This window comes from Podarcis bocagei (assembly GCF_964188305.1).
Source record: "Podarcis bocagei genome assembly, chromosome: 1".
Taxonomy (NCBI): Eukaryota; Metazoa; Chordata; class Lepidosauria; order Squamata; family Lacertidae; genus Podarcis; species Podarcis bocagei.
In genome coordinates, this window is record NC_138125.1 from 18035491 (window position 1) to 18056277 (window position 20787).

A 20787-nucleotide genomic window follows, 5' to 3' on the forward strand; every position below is an offset into this window, starting at 1 on the left:
ACAGAATGGCGCCTTAATGCTCAGAATCATTACATCTGAAAACTACTGGCAAAAATAACAAGGGGGAAACCTATCCCCATAATTCCCTATCTGTGAGATTGCTGTATTTTATTTTAATTAAATTTGTATATTGTTCTTCATCCACAGAGTCCAGGGCGGTTCACAGCATAAAAATACAAGATGAAAACGTAAAATAGTTTTTTTAGTTCTGCCCATGTTGGACCCAATACAGTGGTACCTTGGGTTACATACGCTTCAGGTTACATGCGCTTCAGGTTACAGACTCCACTAACCCCGAAATAGTGCTTCAGGTTAAGAACTTTGCTTCAGGATGAGAACAGAAATTGTGCTCCGGCGGCACGGCGGCACGGCGGCAGCAGGAGGCCCCATTGGCTAAAGTGGTGCTTCAGGTTAAGAACAGTTTCAGGTTAAGAACGGACCTCCAGAACGAATTAAGTACTTAACCCGAGGTACCACTGTATAGCTGCCAGCCTGATACAGGAAAGCAGTGTTTGTTTGTATGTGTGCTACCAATACAAGGAAATCCCTTTTATTCTCAGCATGGGGGGTGGGAAGGGAGAACAGCAGTTGTTGCTGAAGCTGCAGTGCAGACAGCGCAGTCCCAATGTACATTCTGTTGAAGTTAATGGGGGAAAGAGAAAGTTGGAAAAGGTTGCAGCAAACGTTCAGACTTCTCCAGCTCCCTTTCCCCTCCCTCCTCTCAGCACCCCCTCTTTCTTTCTCATTCAACAGCACCTGCTGTGACCGAGTGACGACAAGGAGGCTTCAGAAGTGGTGTGCTGATTGCTTTAATTGCTCTTGCCCTTTCAGTGCATCATTAGCAGGGGGACTGAGCAGCTGCCTCAGATAAGTCCTGAAGTCCTAGGTTGCTTTTTTGCATTCAAAAGTGAGTGTTGGTTGCTCCCAAGCAACCACGTTAAACAGGCGTGGGAAGGGCCCAGGGCAGGGAAGTCAGCAAAGAGTGGCAAAACCACAAGGCGAGTTGACCCCCAACTCGATGCCTGAACTCTTTGAGTGCATCTGTGTTGTGTTGACTTTGTGCACTTCCTTCCGTCCACCCATCACCCAAGACGAACCTCAACACATGGCTGACTGTCCTACTTATCAAATGACCTGAAATTCAGCCCCCATCACCTGGCTGCAAACAGCAATTGGCTTGTGGGAGAAAAGCGAGAGCTTCTGTCTGCTTGCTAAACTGCAGTCGTCAAGTCAGGAGGCTTTGGAAAGGCAGAGCTGTCTTGTCAATTGCTGGGTCGACAGGATGGCCTAAAAATGTCTTTTAAAATCTCCAGGCTTCTTACATCCTCTCTCACTCCTCTGTATTTTTCTACCCACTCCACTGAATTTCATTTTTTAAAACCTGACATTTCAAAGGAAGATTGGAAGGAGAGAGGAGGAGAAGAAAATATTCTGTGCAATTTAGAAGAAGAAACTGAGCCAGGAGGCTTACTTTTCCTCCTCTATTCATTTCATCTGCCTTACAAATTAAAGCATTTCCTTCTGGTTAGTATTGGGGGGGGGTGCAGACAGGAGGGGGGGGAGAAAAAGAAACCTAAAACAATCTTCAAATTAAGGCCTTAGATCACATTAACCACAGAGTTATGGAACTAAATAATTAACTGTCTTATATCATTTGAGCAATGCCTAATCTTCAAACACAGCAACCGCTCCCAAGGTTCTTTTGATCTTTGAGGAATTGCACTGGAGGAAGTGCTGAGCTCTGCGCTTCAAGCAGGTGATTCCTTGACCGACTTATCGGAATCTGGAACGCAGATTGACCTAAAATTGACCGCGAAGCCATTTTTGCACACATGGATTTTGATAAATCTCACTGTCCAGATGTTTAGCTGAGAGAAGTTTTAAGCAGACATTAAGTGGCAGATAAAATGCACTGGAGTGCAACACTCCCCTGCCAATTGAACCATTTATACTAAAGAGAAGTAATAATAATAATAAAAATTTATTATTATTGTTATTATTATTATTAATACCCCGCCCATCTGGCTGGGTTTCCCCAGCCACTCCGGGCGGCTTCCAACAAAAGATTAAAAATACATTAAAACATCAGTCATTAAAAACTTCCCTAAACAGGGCTGCCTTCAGATGTCTTTTAAACGTCTGATAGTTGTTTATTTCTTTGATTTCTGATGGGAGGGCATTCCACAGGATGGGTGCCACTACCGAGAAGGCCCTCTGCCTGGTTCCCTGTAACTTCACTTCTCGCAGGGAGGCAACCACCAGAAGGCCCTCAGTGCTGGACCTCAGTGTCCGAGCAGAACGATGGGGGTGGAGACGGTCCTTCAGGTATGCTGGGCCTTTGAGGCTGTTTAGGGCTTTCAAGGTCAGCACCAACACTTTGCATTATCGGGTTGTTAACCTGAGCCAACATCTTTACTGATTTTTTGGTCCAGATCACGGATAGGGATCCTGTGGCCTTCCAGATGTTGTTAGACTACAACTTCCATCATCCCAGACCATGGGGAATGCTGACAGAGTCCAACATCTGGAGAGCAAAAGGTTTCCCCACACCTGATCAGGTTTATTTATGTGATTTATATCTCACCTATCGGTCCAAGGAGCTCAAGAAAGAAGATTCCACCTAAACATTAGGAAGAACTTCCTGACAGTAAGAGCTGTTCGACAGTGGAATTTGCTGCCAAGGAGTGTGGTGGAGTCTCCTTCTTTGGAGGTCTTTAAGCAGAGGCTTGACAACCATATGTCAGGAGTGCTCTGATGGTGTTTCCTGCTTGGCAGGGGGTTGGACTCGATGGCCCTTGTGGTCTCTTCCAACTCTATGATTCTATGATTCTATGATTCTAAGGTGGCACTCCTCATTTCTCTGTTCCCCATTTTATCCTCAGAACCTTATGAGGTGGGCTAGGCTAAGAGATGTTGAAAGGCCAGTGGTCACCCAATGAGCTGAGGGCAGATTAGAACGCTGGTCTCCCAGGCCCTAGTCCAGCTCTCTAATGCATAAACCACACAACTGTTTATACTGGATCTGGTACAGAGAAGTGATCTCTGTGCTGGAAGTTTCAGTACAGGGGCAGACACTAGAGAAAATGGTAGCCTCCACCCATTAGTGGATGAGCTTGTGGGTCCTTTCCGATAAAAATGTGTGCAGTTGTGCTGGTAGTTCACTTGCTGGTGTTAACAAAGCCACAAAGGTCTCATGCTGAATCAAGCTGTTTGCTGTTGCCTCTGAATGTGCTATAGAGGTGCAACAGAACTGGAAAGCAGAGGGGGTTTTCCATTACAGTGGTACCTCAGGTTACATACGCTTCAGGTTACATACGCTTCAGGTTACAGACTCCGCTAACCCAGAAATAGTGCTTCAGGTTAAGAACTTTGCTTCAGGATAAGAACAGAAATCATGCTACGGCGGCACGGCGGCATCAGGAGGCCCCATTAGCTGAAGTGGTGCTTCCGGTTAAGAACGGTTTCAGGTTAAGAATGGACCTCCTGAACGAATTAAGTATTTAACCCGAGGTACCACTGTAACTTGTTCCATCACTGCAAGGACTTTTGGCTAAGCAACAGAACTTTCCCTCCTCCTCTCCTTTCCCGCACCCACTAAACCTCTTCTAGGGATTCCCCCAACCCTCTGAAGCAGTTTGGGGGAGGGGACAGGGGGCACACAGGGAAGGGAGGTTTCTGTTGTGCACTAACCAAACAGGGTACAAGGGCAAGACAATTTGAGCATACAACACTAATTCTGGCCCAACTGCCCTGGCTGCCAATTAGTTTCTTGGCCCAATTCAAAGTGCTGGTTTTGGCCTATAAAGCCTTAAACGGCTCATCATATGAACCGGTACCCATCCTCTGAGGCAATCATCATCTGAGGCCCTTCTTCATGTGCCTCCTCCACAAGAGGTCCAGAGGGTGGAAAGACAAGAGCAGGCCTTTTCTGCAGTGGCTCCCTGATTGTGGATTGCTCTCCACAGGGAAGCTTGCCTGGCACCTTCATTAAATACAGCATCTTTAGGCGCCAGGCAAGAACATCCCTCCTCTCTCAGGCCTCTATGGGAGGGGCGTATTGTTTTGCCTGTTACTATTTTATGTATTTTTATTCTGCAAACCACCCTGCAATCCTCAGATGAAGCAGGTACATAAATTTAATAAATAAACATACTGCCCAATACATTTTTCCCCATTTAGTTGGGCAGGCTTCTCTTTATATTATAAGAGACTGGTCAATATTGCAATATTGTTTTATATGCTCGCTGAAACCATTATTATTATTATTATTACTATTATTATTATTATTATTATTACTATTATTATTATTTATTATTATTATTATTTCATCAAGCCCACCCAGACATATTATTGAGTTATGTATACTTTTTCCATTTTGGTGACTTTCCCTGTTGTTGTTATTAGTAGTAGTAGTAGTAGTAGTAGTACCCTGACCATCGGACTAGGTTGCCCCAGCCGCTCTGGATTTTTCTTATATATATTTCTTTTGATTTATATACACTTTTCTAAAGAAATAAATAAAGCCCTTGGGTGCACTGCTTCTAAAGCAATTTATACAGCCTTTTACGGAAGTCAAGATGCTAGCCATTACCCAACACAAAAGCGTTTTCTTTCCCATTATATTCTTATGAACTTCAAGCTGCTCAGTTGAGATCACACTGCCATTTTGTGAAATTTTGTCAAGCAAGTTCTCCTCACAGGTACCTCTATCCAACGGAGGCTGTGAGAAGCCAATAACAAGGGAGTTAAACTTAGTGCAAGGCTGCCTGTATCAAAACATTAGCCAATCCCTACGGGACGCAATGCTGTCTTTAAATTTAGCATGTGAACTGTTGGGGCAAACCACTTAGGCAAATGCCAGCCAGGAAATTTCTTGTTCAGTTCTACCTTCTCTGAGGGTTAATTAATATTTTTTTGCTAATAATAGAGCCTTGTGTTTGCTCCGATAAGCTACGTCTGCCACTAGATTTCAGAACACAATTGGGTGAATGTTTTCAGTCTATTCTAATACTCTCTTCTTCTTTTTTGGAGTATTGTTAAGGCGCACAGATAATAGTCAAGAGGAATGAGATAAAGAAGCAAAGCATTTGCCCAAAACAAAGACTGTTTACTAAATTAATGCAGTTGTTGGCCTCTGAATAATGCTGACCGCAACAAAAAGGATAAAAGAAAATCATGTCAAGTCCGATATGCTTGAGACCAATTAACGTGCAAAGTATTTGGAAGCAGTCATTTCACCCAGCCTTTCAAATAATTACTCAACAGACAAGTCACATTTCTCAGTCTTGCTCATCCATATCCCTTTCTCCTCATTCTTCTTGTTTCCCATATCTGCCTCCTTAAAGGGCCAAGGCAAATTAGATGTGAAATTAAATGCATGGATGGAAATTAATGCCCATGTTTTATGTTTAGTAAACGTATGTTTCAGTTTGTGCAGGCGCACTGTCTGCAGTTTTTCTCTTGCATCTGAATCATCTTGACTCAGGTTGGGGGTCCCTCGTTTGGAGAGTTCCTGCTTCTGTTCAGACAAGTACCACATCTCTCAGAAGCAGCCCACTTCAGTTCAACATTTGTCCAACTGACAGGAGACTTTCCCAACTCTGCCTGGAGATGCTGAGGATTGAACCTGGCATCATCCGCATGCAAGTAAAAGGTAAAGGACCTCTGGACGCTTAAGTCCTGTCAAAAGCGACTATGGGGTTGCGGCGCTCATCTCGCTTTCAGGCTGAGGGAGCCGGCGTTTGTCCACAGACAGCTTTCTGGGTAATGTGGCCAGCATGACTAAACTGCTTATGGAGCAACAGAACACCGTGACGGAAACCAGAGTGCACGGAAACGCCATTTACCTTCCCACCTTAGCGGTACCTATTTATCTACTTGCACTGGTGTGCTTTCGAACTGCTAGGTTGGCAGGAGCTGGGACAGAGCAATGGGGATTCGAACCGCTGACCTTCTGATCGGCAAGCCCAAGTGGCACAGTGGTTTAGACCACAGCACCACCCACATGCAAAGCTACTAAACTATGGTCCTTACAATCCAAGTATTCTAACTGTGACCCAGATGAGCGGAGGGGGCAAGCGCAAAATAACTGTGGCTTGACGACGGCCACCTAGTGTGATTATCTGTAAAATTAGGTTTGAACCAGGATTTCTAGTTCACAACCCATGCTCTCAGTTACTACAGTGGTACCCCGGGTTACATATGCTTCAGGTTACAGACGCTTCAGGTTACAGACTCTGCTAACCCAGAAATAGTACCTCGGGTTAAGAACTTTGCTTCAGGATGAGAACAGAAATTGTGCGGCGGCAGCAGGAGGCCCCATTAGCTAAAGTGGTACCTTAGGTTAAGAACAGTTTCAGGTTAAGAACGGACCTCCAGAACGAATTAAGTTCTTAACCCAAGGTACACTACATGTTTAAAACTAAACATAATATTAAAAGGGCTGTGCTGTATCACACCAAGAGTCAATGTAGTGAGGTATCCGGTTTCTCACAGTGGTTTGGTGGGGCTGGTGCCCACTGTTTGACGTTTTACTGTAGTTTTGTAATTTGTTGGAAGCTGACCAGAGTGGCCAGGGCAACCCAGCCAGGTGAGTGGCATATAAATAAATTATTATTATTATTATTATTATTATTATTATTATTATTATTATTGCTGCTGCTGCTGCTGCTGCTACTACTACTACTGTCAAGGGGTGCACCAGGTACCTTCATTAGACTGGTTTCAGCGGATGCCAAAAACACACCTGGCTTTTGATACTAGTGGTGTATTATGTTTAGGACCCACCTGATTTCTGTGATTGTAGGTTGTTTTGAACTGTTTTCAACATTGTGTTTTAACTGTTGTAACCTGCCCTGGGACCTTAGGTTGAAGCACAGATTGTTGTTGTTGTTGTTGTTGCTGTTGTTGTTGTTGTTGTTCCTCTCCCACTATTTTCCCCTCTCCCTGGAGATGGGTATTCAGAGGCTCCTGACCTCTGTGGTAAAGGTAAAGGGACCCCTGACCATTAGGTCCAGTCGTGGCCGACTCTGGGGTTGCAGCGCTCATCTCGCTTTATTGGCCGAGGGAGCCGGTGTACAGCTTCCGGGTCATGTGGCCAGCATGACTAAGCCGCTTCTGGCGAACCAGAGCAGCACACGGAAACACCGTTTACCTTCCTGCCAGAGCGGTACCTATTTATCTATTAGCACTTTGACATGCTTCCGAACTGCTAGGTTGGCAGGAGCAGGGACCGAGCAACGGGAGCTCACCCCGTCGTGGGGATTCGAACCGCCGACCTTCTGATCAGCAAGTCCTAGGCTCTGTGGTTTAGCCCACAGCGCCACCCGCGTCCCAGACCTCCGTGGTAGTATACAGCTATTGATAGCTTAACCCTCCATGGATTTGCCTGATTCCCTTTTAAAGCCATCCAAGTTGGTGTCAACAGCCACATCTTGTGGGGACCAATTCCATGGTTTAACTACGTGCCCTGTGAAGAAGTACTTCCTGTTTGTCTGCTTTGTGTCCAACGAATACCCTCATCCCATGGAAAGGCAGCTTGTCAACACAGAACAACAGACTCCAGGAGGTGGGGGTAAGAATGAAACCAGCACACTAGACCAGTGTTTCCCAACCTTTTTTGGGCAAAGGCACACTTGTTTGATGAAAAAAATCTCGAGGCACACCACCATTACAGCCCCGTGACATCAGCGTGCAGCGTCATGCCGGGAGGGACGCACGAAAGTGTAAGTTTCAATTTTTTTCCCTCCCCCTTGCCGGGGAACCTCCAAGCTTTGGGGGTGGGGGGGGGAGGAGGCAGCAAAGCGAGGCAGGAAGGAGAGCGCGGCTTGGCTGGGTGAGCTTTGGCAGGGGCAGGGAATGAGAGCCGCGAGGCGGGCGCTGCGGACGGAGGCACTGCCCGCTGAGCTCGCAGGCAGCCAGGCAGGCAGACGGCGAGAGCCCCGCGCTGGGCCGCCTCTCCTCGCCGCCGCCGCCCCGCCTCTCACCGCCCGACTCGCCCGCCTCCCTCCAGGCAACATCTCGCGGCACACCAGGCAACATCTTGCGGCACACTAGTGTGCCACGGAACAGTGGTTGGGAAACACTGCACTAGACAAATGTGCCATCCAATCCCTGTGGGACTCATTCAGGCCACCAGGTGCTCCATAAAGTTTATCACGTGGCATGACTATTCTGAAAAGCTGCAGACTACTAAAGGGGTCAGCTGACTTGCACCATGGGGCAGTGGGGTGGGGTGAGAGAATCTCTGTCTTTTTAAAGCAGGGCAGACATAACAAGGAGTTTGCAGCAGGCAAAGAGAAAACAGCTCTGTCACGGTTACTTCAGGCTTTACTCCTGTTACTCCTCTGTGGATTGGGGTGGGGATAATTTACAATCCAAATTAGCCTCAAGAAGTCATCTCTGCTTCACAGGGCTGTAACTCTGAAACAACTCCACTGTGTTCACCGTACTTTATTTCTGCAAGAGCAAGGAGCCCTTCAGTGCTCGGGTCTTACCCTAGCAAGCTTCTCAGAAAAATATCTGCGCAATAAGGTGACTTACACTGCAATCCCAGGCATGCCTACTCAGAAGCAAGCCGCAGCAAGTTCACTGGGATTTACTGCCATGTAAGGATTGCACCTTTATACGGATACTCTATGCTCCCTACAATATTCCAAACACTTTTGTACATGGAGTTTTTCAAAATGAGCAAGTCATTTTTAGAGTATCCCTCATCAGTAACCATGTTTAGGAGTACACAAATATCCAGCCCCCAAATCTCAGTTACTCCCTGTCCCTCTCTTTCCCATCTTTCCTGGTTTTCTTACTTGCCCCCCCCTTTTCCCATAATTGTTTTAAGTTGCATTCCATATCTGCTAAAAACCACAGGGGATTTTCCAAGATGCATATCGCACCTTGAGCAAAATCTGTACCGAAGGTAATGCATGATAACCCAACAATTATTATTTGCTCTTATTTCAGCTCTGGGTGCCGTTTTAATAGAAAAGCAGGGTATAAATATCAAACCCAATCTGGTCTCCCCTTCCCCTCCCCAAAAAAGGTTTTTTTAAGTGAGGCGTTGCTTATTATTACGGTTCTCATCGAACAAGGGCGATTCTGCGACAGGGACGTTAGCTTGGACCTTGTCATCGCTAATCAAAACCGTTGTTAGCTATGCAGAAAGTAAGAATTTGGGGGGGGGGCGGGGGGGGAATCCAAGAGGACTGCCACAGCAATATTTCATTATTGTCATTTCCCCAAGGAAGCACCCCCCCTCCCACAAAAAGTGCCGAGTCGTTGCAACCTTCGCACACCAACGCAGTGCTTTGACGGGGGGCCTTGCATGACTTGCAATGCTTTCAACCCACATAAAGCTGTACTTACACCGAGTGCTGAGGCTGATGGTGGCCCAGCTCACTCCTTTCAGATGACCGTGCCGAGTCCGCCGGACTGGCATGTTAGCAGAACTGAGTTACTTCCCGCGTTGCGGCATGGAGAGCGTGGGTCGTTTAAGCAACGACGTCCGATTGATTCCTGCATTAGGCATAGGGGATACTATATCCAAATGACACATCCGGAAGAGGGGCTTTGCAGCTGAGAGGCCACAGAATCAAGTCTGCAGCATAACAAGGGAAATCCCTCGGGTAAGGGGGGGGGGACAACCACCTCCGAAACGGTGGGGGCGGGGGGAGAGAGAGAAGAGTAAACCTGAAACACAGCCAATAACCCTAAAGATTCCTTGGGATATTCTGGACCTAAAAAGCCCTCCAATCAGAGCCGTGGGGGCAGGAGAAAACAGATACATGCCTCCCTGAACCATATATGTCTTAGATTAGGCAGAGTTTGAAGGGACTGAAACAGGAGATGGGTCTTCGAGACCCGTCAACCGGCATCACATGTCACTTGTCAGTGTGAAATACTGCAGAGTTCGGAGGTCCTGTTTTGAGAAGGGGAATTAGGTTAGGGAGGGGAGAACATGTGTCAAACTTTTTCAAATAATAATAATAATAACAGCAGCAGCAGCAGCAGCAGCAGCAACGACAACAGTAATTATATACAGCTATTAGTTTCAATTAAGTGGTGGTAGGGTGTGTGTTTTTTTACCTGCAAAAAAAAAAAAGACTGTTAAACTTCTCAAAGTTAAAAAAGAAAACACTAGCCTTTTATTATAGGGCGGATCAGGGAAGCCATAAGGAATGAAACGACTGCCAAATCTGGAAGCAAGAATTGGGAATCTGTAGCACATTCTTGAGAGACTGGCTTTGGCTGCCAAGGTCTCTTCTGCCCAGTCACTTATTTCCCCGGCCAATTCTCTAATGAGATTAATCTCAATTAATCTGCAGAAGGAAACAAGATGCTGGAAGGGGAGGCTGCGCAGAAATTCTGAAATCTATCGCAGCCACTCTTCAATTAGTGTTTTATTATTAAAACGGTCTCTCTCTGGCGTAATATTATGTGTAATTCACCAGCAGAGAGGAAAATTATAAAATCCACACGGAGTCATTGATAGAAGACTCTTCCAAAATCAATCAGAGTGCATGAGGAAAAGCATCATTAGAGCTTTGAAAACGCCTGGTTTTTGCATGAAAACATGCTGGCACAAACTAACAATGCCTGCCATGGGTACGTTCATATCATACATTCAATGCACTGTGACGATACCACTATAAACAGCCGCAGCTTCCCTCAAAGAATTCTGGGGCCTGTAGTTTGTTAAGGGTGCTGAGAGTTTTTAGGAGACCCCCAGTTTCCTCACAGAGCTACAATATTTCCAGAATTCTTTGTGAAGAGGAATTGACTGCAGGAGCCTGGGAATTGTAGGAGCTTAAAGGGGTCTGCTGCAACTATCAAAGGAGATTAAAATATTCTGTGCCTTGCTGTGCAGAATATCTATCATCTATCTATCTATCTATCTATCTATCTATCTATCTATCTATCTATCTATCTATCTATCTATCTATCTATCATCATCTATCTTAAAATACAGACCTGCACAAACAAGTTTCTATATTAAATTGCTTATCAGACTTTTTGATGAACATTCTTCTCAGTTTCCGGGCTGCAACTGAGAGTCTTGCAACAGCCATGACCATTTAAAATGGTAACATAGCGCTTTGAGCGTGTGTTTCTGCATGTGAATTGGCCTCACTAGATCCTAGCCTTTGAGAGGTTCTTAATATCCTTCTTGATGGTGCGAGAGCCACTGGAGAGCCAATTGCTTGTGTAAGACAACAGCTTTGATGGCACAGGTGAGAAACCAATGCCATGGCTCTTCCCCGTTTGAGTACAAACCCCCATGGTTGGTCCCAGAGCATCCCATATTATCTCAATGGGGCAGGAAGGAGCTTGGCTTCCATGCTCCTGCTGGAGTAATTCCAGAACCCAGTCTCAATGTTGTTGTTGTTGTTGTTTTAAGCAAATGCTGGGTGTGTGTGTGTGTGTGTGATTCAGTCAATGCTTGGCACACAGCAATGACCGTATTCTGTCCCCTCTGTGCAAATTCTTTTTGAGGATGGTTCCCTGCAGGCATCTTCGCACCAGTAAGACCGAATAATTTCATAACTAATTACCCTTCGTCAGAAAATACTTGGGGCAATGTGCTTCAAAAATATGAAGAAATTACAAGGAAACAGCGTTGCAGGAATCATAGACTTGGGAGGGATCCTGAGGCAATTCTAGTCCAAACCCCCCCCCCCAAGCAGGAGTTCTGCTCCCAGCTTTCCCTGGGTGGGTTTGATCTGGTTTAACACCCGGATGCTGTTATATGTATATACACATGTGTATTTGTGTGTACACAAACACAGAGAGTGAAATATATACATTTTAATGAGGCACTCCAGCCAGTTCGTCCAGGTGCGCTTTTGATGCGCACCTGTGGGGCATGCAGCAAAATGTTGCAACATGAAGTGCTCCTGCTCAGGGTTCCAGCCAACAATGGGCTCTCCAATAGTCAGTCAGCACTTCATGGCCGATGAACCTACCCAATCCTCATTGTGCTATTTTGGCGGTCTTCCCTCCAAAGATTTTCCTCGCAGCCTGCTGACACCTCCCCTCTTGTGCGTGGATAGTGCTGTTTTAGCTATATAGATGCCCCTGCTCAGACAAATTCACTATACAGTGGCACCTCGGGTTAAGAACTTAATTCGTTCTGGAGGCCCATTCTTAACCTGAAGCACCACTTTAGCTAATGGGGCCTCCCGCTGCCGCCGCGCCACTGCTACACAATTTCTGTTCTCATCCTGAAGCAAAGTTCTTAACCCGAGGTACTACTTCTGGGTTAGCGGAGTCTGTAACCCGAGGTACCACTGTAATTATATAGGGTGGTGGCAAGACTTCACACTTCAGTGTGTAGATGCCCTACCCAAATGTGCACTCCTCACATTTAAACCCCAGATACGTTAACGGCATTGCATATTGCACGTATAGTTACAACTACGAAGAGCACCTGTATTTTCTGCATGTATTCTGCCACACTCACTTAAAGGTTCGCCCTTTGAAGCAGCCATTTCCAACCATGAGAGTTGTGGCCCCAAACATCAGAAGGTTATCATGTTAGCAAAGGTCATTTTAAAGGCCTGGGTGCATTTATTCAACTTTGCTTAACTAGCAACGTCATTCACTAGGCTATACACTAGGGTTCATTTCACAAAGCAGTTGTTCCGCGGTAGTAAGTAGGGCATTTATAGTGCATTTAAAGCGCATAGCTTTCCCTAAAGGATCCTGGGAACTATAGCACTGCAAAGGATTCTTTTTTTTGGGGGGGGGGAATCATGTGCTTTAAGACTAATGTAAATGATTAATTAAGTACCGCTTACGCATCCCCAATCAACATATCAGCCAGTAAAGCAAATATTGCTTTAGCTAGAATGGAATAAAAGCAGCAGTTAGGAAAAAAACAACAGGCAAGATCCAGGAAATTATGGAACACGTTCATATCCCATTGCTTTCAGTAGGAGAGAGCTAAGCATGTTTTAATTCTGCCCATTTGGTGGACGACAGGGGGACAATTGCTTCATTTGTTCCATCCTAATTGATGCAATGGATATGCATGGGCCCTGTCTCTGCAAATGTGCATGCTATACCTAACACACACACACCACCATACCGAAAGCAATAGCACTAGCCAGATTTGTGCCGATGAGCAATACGGTAGGAAGCTTTTCATTCCTGAGTCACAAGTTCCAGCCTGGCAGAAGTCAGTAACAGGGTTGTCAAATGATAGCCAAAAAATGCATTCATGACAGGTCAGTTTGTCTTGCTGGCACCTAAGATTCTAAAATAGACAACTTTCATCAACTGAATACTGGCTAAACATATTCCAGATCCTATTTCAGCAACATAACTTGCCATTGTACATGTATGCCGCAGAGCTGAACAACTATTATTGTAGAAATTTTCATGCTTTTTAAAAAAACAACAACAACATCATATCAAGCCATTAGCAGCTGTATAATATATGGCTTGCCACAAACTCCAGCATTCTGGTGTGTTACCACTCAGCATTTAGCAGCAGATCATTCTGAGAACTTGGATTGCTATATCTCTTCAGCAAAGGAAGAATTGGTTTGCAGGGTGTTTGGTCACAGCCTTCTCCCCACCCACTATAGGAAACCTAGTTTTAAAGTGGGGTTCTCTCCCCTCTCCACCAGGGCACTGTGTAGGTATCATGTCAACTTACAGAAGCAGTAACAAGAACTAATTCAACCTACCAAAAGTCAGGAAATTTTAATTATAGGAACAAATAAGGGGCAGAAAGCCATTGATTCATGGCACAGGGACAAAAGGAAAGTAAACCAAAAGGGGGTAAAAAGGGGAAGGGCATTATCATTTATTATTTTCGACTCATTCTCGTGCCTAAATGGAATGAAGTCATCTCTTCCTAGAGAGCAACAGAAGATATTGATTATCAAAGTGCTGCTGTTGAAATCAGGCCAATAGGAAGCCCAGATAAAACTGAAGTGGATTTGAAAATCAAGCCTATTAGTGAGAACAATCCCTCTTAGGCTGAAGGAAATTACACATTTGATGAATGCACAAGCGAGCTTCCCAGAGGCTGAGCCAAAGATGTAACTCAGAAACTCAACAGATCAGATTAAACTGCAGATAACAGCCAGGGAGGCCTGCTATTCATTCATTCCCGAATGTGCTACATGCTTTGAAAGAGCGACTCTTCCAAATGAATTTCAGGAACTAGAACCCAAAAGATGATTCTGCCACCCCTTCTGAATATGCTACTAAAGTAAGAGAGAAAGACTACTGAATTTAGGGTGGCCATGTTGCCCTGCTTTGCAGAGGACACTCCTCTATTTGAAGGGCTGTCCTGTCCAGGGATCAGGAACTCTAAGAAGGGCGAGCAATTGGACCTTGAAGTTGCCCATCAGCAGTTTACACCTGGAGTACAGACTGAGTAGACACACCTGTCTTCCCAATTATCACAATATATGCCGTGTTTCTATTTAAATTACAGTATTTATTTCTAAATTCATGGAGGAGTCTCTTGAGAGTCCCATGGACTGCAAAAAGATGAAACCTATCCATTCTTAAGGAAATCAGCCCTGAGTGCTCACTGGAAGGACAGATCCTGAAGCTGGGGCTCAAATACTTTGGCCACCTCATGAGAAGAGAAGACTCCCTGGAAAAGACCCTGATGCTGGAAAAGATTGAGGGCACAAGGAAAAGGGGACGACAGAGGATGAGATGGTTGGACAGTGTTCTCGAAGCTACCAGCATGAGTTTGACCAAACTGCAGGAGGCAGTGGAAGACAGCAGTGCCTGGCGTGCTCTGGTCCATGGGGTCATGAAGAGTCGGACACAACTATTCGACTAAACAACAACAACAACAATTAAATCAACATATGCTAATTCTATGCAAACCTGTGCCCTTTTGGGGAGGGGGAAGAATACATATCCCCCTTTTGGGCCATGGGTAAGTGGCTAAAGTTGACTATAAAGCTTTCTGTTGCAAGGTGTGATGGAGAGTCACACATGGAATTATATTAAGGTGCAACTCCAAACACTCTTGGATGAGACTGATTTTCTAGATCCATTTCAGGCCTGGTGTGGGGAGTAAGGTTGCCTTGGTCGCCCTGTATTATGACCTATGTTGGGACAGGTGTGTGTGTGTGTCCCTGTTTGTTCTCCTTGACTTCTCAGTGACATTTGAAACCGTTGGTCTTACACAGCCCTCTGGGGAGAATGTCTGAGCTGACAACCTTAATATGCATGGAGGTTATACAATGCCTGTTCTTCATTCTAATTTCAGAGAATCATAAGAGTTGGAAGTAACACAGGGGTCATCCAGTCCAACCCCTTGAAATGCAGGGACATTTGCCCGACATGGGGTTTGAACCCACAACCCTGAAATTAAGTGCCTTGTGCTCTACCAGCTGAGCTATTTGTGGGGACATTATACAACAAGGAGCATTCATTCTGATTTGTTTGTGTGGAGTTCTTTAAAGTCTCCTAACTAATGCACGGTCTTCAAAATTTGGGTCAGGAGCAGTCTTCCCATCAATCGCTTGTCCTACACTTTTAGTGCATTCCCCCGTCAATTTCCCAACATGAAGAGTCAATTTTTTAAAGATTTGTTGTGCCAGACTTATTTAATCCACAAACCTAAATTTCCAGCATACAATCAAATCCCCCCATACAATGCTGACAATCTCAAGGCAACACTAATCTATTCTCTTCAATGGCTTTACTCAAGCCCTTTCAATTCTCTCCCTCTCTTAGAAAAACAGACAAAACCTTGGTTTCTGAAGAATGTTTCTGTCAGTGTGGAGAAAACTTCAAGAAGCTTCCCTAAAAGCTATTACAGTACATTTAAAAAAAATGTGCTTCAAAGTGACAATTATTTTCCTTTTGCATTTCTAAAACAGTGGACATTCTAGATCAGGGGTCCCCAAACTAAGGTCCGCAGGCCGGATAAGGCCTAAGGGACTCGTTTATCCGGCCTGCAGCGCCCCCCGCCACCTGCTGCCGCCACCCGCTCTTACCGGGGCTGCGCTGTGCGGCTGCCCACTTCCGGGTCAGAGGAGCACCAGAAATAGCTTGTGCGCAAGTGTTATTTGTGCATGCGCATGCATTATTTGCACATGTGCAAGCGTTATTTCTGGTGCTCCTCTGACCTGGAAGTGTGCTGGAAATAGCATGTGCACACACATATGGGCATGCGCTCCCCCGCCCTCCGGCCGACTGTGCGATCAGCACTGTAGACACCGGCCCAAGGTTTGCTGACCCCTGTTCTAGATTATGTGTTGTGATCACCATAACCCCATTTGATCTGTGGATCCGTTACAGGTGTCCCATAATACCCATTCTGAATTGTAATGTTTTTAGTGTGCCAGTACCTAAACTTTGGAACTCCCTGCCTATTGATACCAAGCAGGAACCTTCTTCATTGTACTCTTTTTGGCACCTGCTAAAAACATTTTTGTTTAGACTCGCTTGCCCAGATATGTAGAATGTGGAGTTGTACTTAGTTTTCAGTTTATGAATTTTTATCTTTTTTTGAATGTTTGAATAGTTGCTTTTAACCTATTGTTGTTGTTGTTGTTGTTGTTGTTGTTGTTGTTGTTGTCTTTTTGTAAGCTGCTTTAAGGTTCCTTACAATCAAGAGGTATAATAAATTTTATGAAATAAAAATAAGTAAATATTCCCTGCTGCATACTCCTAAAGACAACTGGAAGAGAATCTGTCCACTCAAATTCAAGAAACATTTCAGCACAGCAAAATGAACGCTGAACCTGATATTTTACCATTCTGCAACATTTTGTTGCATGTATCTCTTGGGTTTTGTGTGAGTCTGTGTTTCTCGGTTTCCTTATTTCTCTTTCTTTTGTGCTGTACCCCTCCATGCTACCCTCTTTTATATATATATAAATTTCATTTTCTGCCACGATTCTCTAGTATTATTGGTTACGATGCCTACTTGTAAATACTGCCAAAAAGAGAACTATCATAAATAAAGTAAGCCAGAATTAATCAGTTGCTTAAAAACAAAACCTCTGATGTCCCTAATTTCTTGGCTTGTGATCATTTGGCTCCTGACATCAGCTAATAAGTGTTTTGATCTTTTCGTGAAATACTACTCTTTCATCCTGTCTTAATTGCATCCAAACTGCCACTAAATACTGTGCAAATATTAAGGCTTTTCAGACACTTGGAGGCAATGTTGCACAGCCGGGCTTTGCCTGTGGTGCGTACGTTTATTTCCTGTGTTTCACCACAACGTCTTGTTTTGCAGACTGCCTTAGCACTTCAAGAAAAAACCAAAGTAAGACCTTCAAAAGTGGAACCAGCACGACTGATAAGCACAGCTTGTGTTATGGCTGAAATTAACTAGACCAAAAGATACTCTGGTCTAGTCAATTCCACCCAGATCTCTTCTGAATTCTAAGAAATTAAGTGGAAAGTTTGCAATTAAAAATAAGGAAGGCAGAGCCAAAAAATAAATAAATCCCCTCTACTTTTGTACAGTTATTGGGATATTGGTGCCATTAAAGGGAATTCACTTTGATTGCTGTTATAATTGTAGAAATTGTGATAGAGCAGGGCTCTTATATTCTTAATTCAAACTCCTGACGCCTGCCTAATACAGGGTGACTCTAGATCACACTCTGCATTGTAACATTTCCATATGCCTCTCAATGAATGGTTAATGCAAAAAAAAAGGAAACAGTGATATCATGGGGGTGGAAATCGTTCTTGGGGTTTCTAGATTCACATCAAAAAGATGTTCTATTTAGGACAATGCTGCAGATTGATACAGACAGACAGAGAGAGATCACTGTAGCTCAAATAAAAATTGAGAGACTACTTGGAGTTTTGACCACTGTCAACTCTACATAAAACATTCCTTTATATTGGGTTTGTCCACTTAATGTGCTTCTTCAGCATTCACCCTAATTTGCTTTTGCAAAGCTTACAGAGGGTTTAAACTATATCTGGTCTGTACTGAACAATCATTTCTGATTTACTCGTGGGGTGTTTACTCACCACCCCATTAATCATTCTTTCAACCTGCAGTTTTTTAAAAAGGATTTCATTGTCACTTTCCTAACTGCAAAAAGTCTGTTTATTTTATTTTTTAAAGTGGATTTGCAGCACTAATCCACTTCAATCTGCATTAATTGCGCAAACCTAAATTCATGGTAGGGACGCGGGTGGCGCTGTGGGTTAAACCACAGAGCCTAGGACTTGCCGATCAGAAGGACGGCAGTTCGAATCCCCGCAATGGGGTGAGCTCCCGTTGCTCGGTCCCTGCTCCTGCCAACCTAGCAGTTCAAAAGCACGTCAAAGTGCAAGTAGATTAATAGGTACCGCTCCGGCGGGAAGGTAAACGGCGTTTCTGAGCGCTGCTTTGGTTCGCCAGAAGTGGCTTAGTCATGCTGGCCACACAACCTGTAAGCTGTACGCCGGCTCCCTCAGCCAGTAGAGCGAGAGGAGCGTCACAACTCCAGAGTCGTCTGCGACTGGACCTAATGGTCAGGGGTCCCTTTACCTTTAAAATTCATGGTATGTGTCTTAATCCCCTTCACCCACAAAATAGTGACAAGGGGAAAAAACCCAGGGCCTTTTCCTTAGGATTTTTGTGACCTCCAGGTTGAATGCCATAACATTACACTGTGTTCTGTGGGAAAGAAACGCAAGGCCTGGGCTTTATTACAGTCTCTCCCCCTGCCCTCAGTACAGGCCAGCAAGAAAACCGAGTAAAATTGTCTAGCAAGAAGACCCTTAGATAGGAACATCAGAAGAGCTCTGCTGGATCATGCCAGCTGCATTATCTACTCAAGCATCCTGGTTCTCACAGTGGCAAACCAGACGTCGCAATGGGAAGCCCACATGCAGGGGAAAATGATTATGTTGCCTTAACTTACAGCGAGCTTTATTTTTACACCCTAAATCGTTTCATGTTGGACACGAGCTAACAAAACACAGGCTTTGTTCTGAGGTGGAAAATAAAAATAAAAAGATAGCATATCCACGGCACAACAAACCAATTTAAGGCATTCCCATTGCGTGGCTATTTATTTGGAGAAATTGTAAGCCTATGATGCCTGTAATTTAAAAAAGCTAAAAACTGACAGAGACGTTTTCAGTCACTGAAAAAACTGTGCAGCGCTGCCCTCTTTTAGCATTCTAAATTTAAGGCTGGCGTGTCACCCTAAGCACACGCCGTTTCCAAAAAGTTCCTCTGCAGTTAAAACAAACAGGCTCTATTGAAAGCACGCCGAGTGCTAAGAATTCCTCCCGCTACCCCAGTCCACCCAACTGATTAATTTAGGTCATACAAGTGGGTGTTTGAGTTAAGTAAGCAGGCAGAGTGATGATGCCAAAGACTTGACTGAACTACTGTAGGCCTCGCAAATGCCTAAAGATTATGGGTGGACAAGCCAGTTTTATGAAACAAACCAATGTTAAAAATAGGACACCCAAGAATATTCCAAGAAACTCAAGACACCAATTTGATATGTTTACTTTTTCTCCAGTGTTCTGTTGAACTGCCAACATTACGGCTTACTTTGTAGGTTGTCTTTCCATTTCTTTTAGACAGCACTCACCCCTCTTTTCTAGGAAAATTGGGGGGGGGGAGATGTATGTCTATGCATTTGTGAAAGAACTTTGTATTTAACTCAAAGGAACTGGTTTTGAGAATCACAATAAGGACCCGTAATGAAACTCCTATCTGGAATTCACATTCAACGTAACAAAGCGAAAACTTTGTCTTATCTTTGACTGTGCACACAGACCATACATTTTAAGTACATTTTGAGCAAATTTCTCCACCCTCACCTCAAAATCACAAACCAGAATTACCCATCACAGAACCAGAATTCCCAGCACCCTTATTAAACTACAGTTCCTAGGTTTCAAATTCAGTAATGATGGGATACAGGCAGGAGGAGGACTACAAGTTCTGAGACAGCTTTTCTCGCGTATAAATATGTGTCTGTTTGTGTGGACGTGCTTGTTTCTGTGCTGTTACATCTGCCAGTTGAGGACTGTCTACAAAAGCAAGATGCCAGAATAAACCTTTTAACATGCAACTAGATCCCTTTTGGGTTTTGTTGTAACAGACTCAGCACGGCTATGCTTCTGGAAACTTTCCTTGTAGACAATTTTAGGGGGCAAACTGTCTGTTCCTAAATTATACGGTAACTTGCCTGCAGTTTGTTTATTTATTAAAAGGATTCTTAAACCTGCCTTTCAGGGCACGCTGCCCTCACAAAGAGGCTTACGACACTCTGAAAATACACTCTGGTTTGCGAACAAAGAGCTGTTAAGCGCCTTCCTCCTTTCAAAAGACAATAATTATTTTGAAAGCAATAGCCATGGTAGAGTTTCTTTTTTATAAGTGAAATTATATATCTCTATCTTGTAAAAATCACGTCACTTAGAGACTCCTTACGTAGCAAGAGACTAATAAATAGAAACAGTGATGATGACAATGTGTGTCAGACCATGAATCTCTCCCCCCCCCCCAAATATAGATGGTGGGAACTAATTCAGACAGCGGTGGCATGCTAACTGGTGAGTTCATAGCTGGGATGATATTCAAATCAGGTACTTCCAAGCTCACAGTCCTAACTATATAAACTTCCATGTTTGGGGGAGTTCATGAAGAGTCCAATGTGGTGTATCAGACTTGGAAGCCAAAATTCAAATCCCTTCTCTGTCATGGCTAGTGACCCTGGACCCTGGGGTGTAGCTAAGGCACCAAATCTCTCTCTGTTGTGTCTGACTAGCTGCTATCATTGATGTTAAACAAACATTACAGTTTTCATTGTGCAACATATCTCAGTGTTT

The 20787-nt window shown here is 44.4% G+C and overlaps 1 protein-coding gene across 12 annotated transcripts in view; it reads right to left on the minus strand.

Annotated features, from left to right (window-relative positions):
* The window catches only part of EVL (Enah/Vasp-like), a 152911-nt gene that overhangs the window by 40117 nt on the left and 92007 nt on the right, over positions 1-20787 (minus strand). Inside the window, exon 1 of one of the 12 annotated variants that reach the window (XM_081191975.1) lies at positions 9364-9865. The exons of the other annotated variants lie outside the window; for them this stretch is intronic. Within the exon in view, the coding sequence (XP_081048101.1) occupies positions 9364-9436 (73 nt within the window). The 5' untranslated portion in view covers positions 9437-9865. Of the gene's footprint in view, positions 1-9363; positions 9866-20787 lie in introns of those variants that run through there. 12 annotated transcript variants of the gene reach the window in all.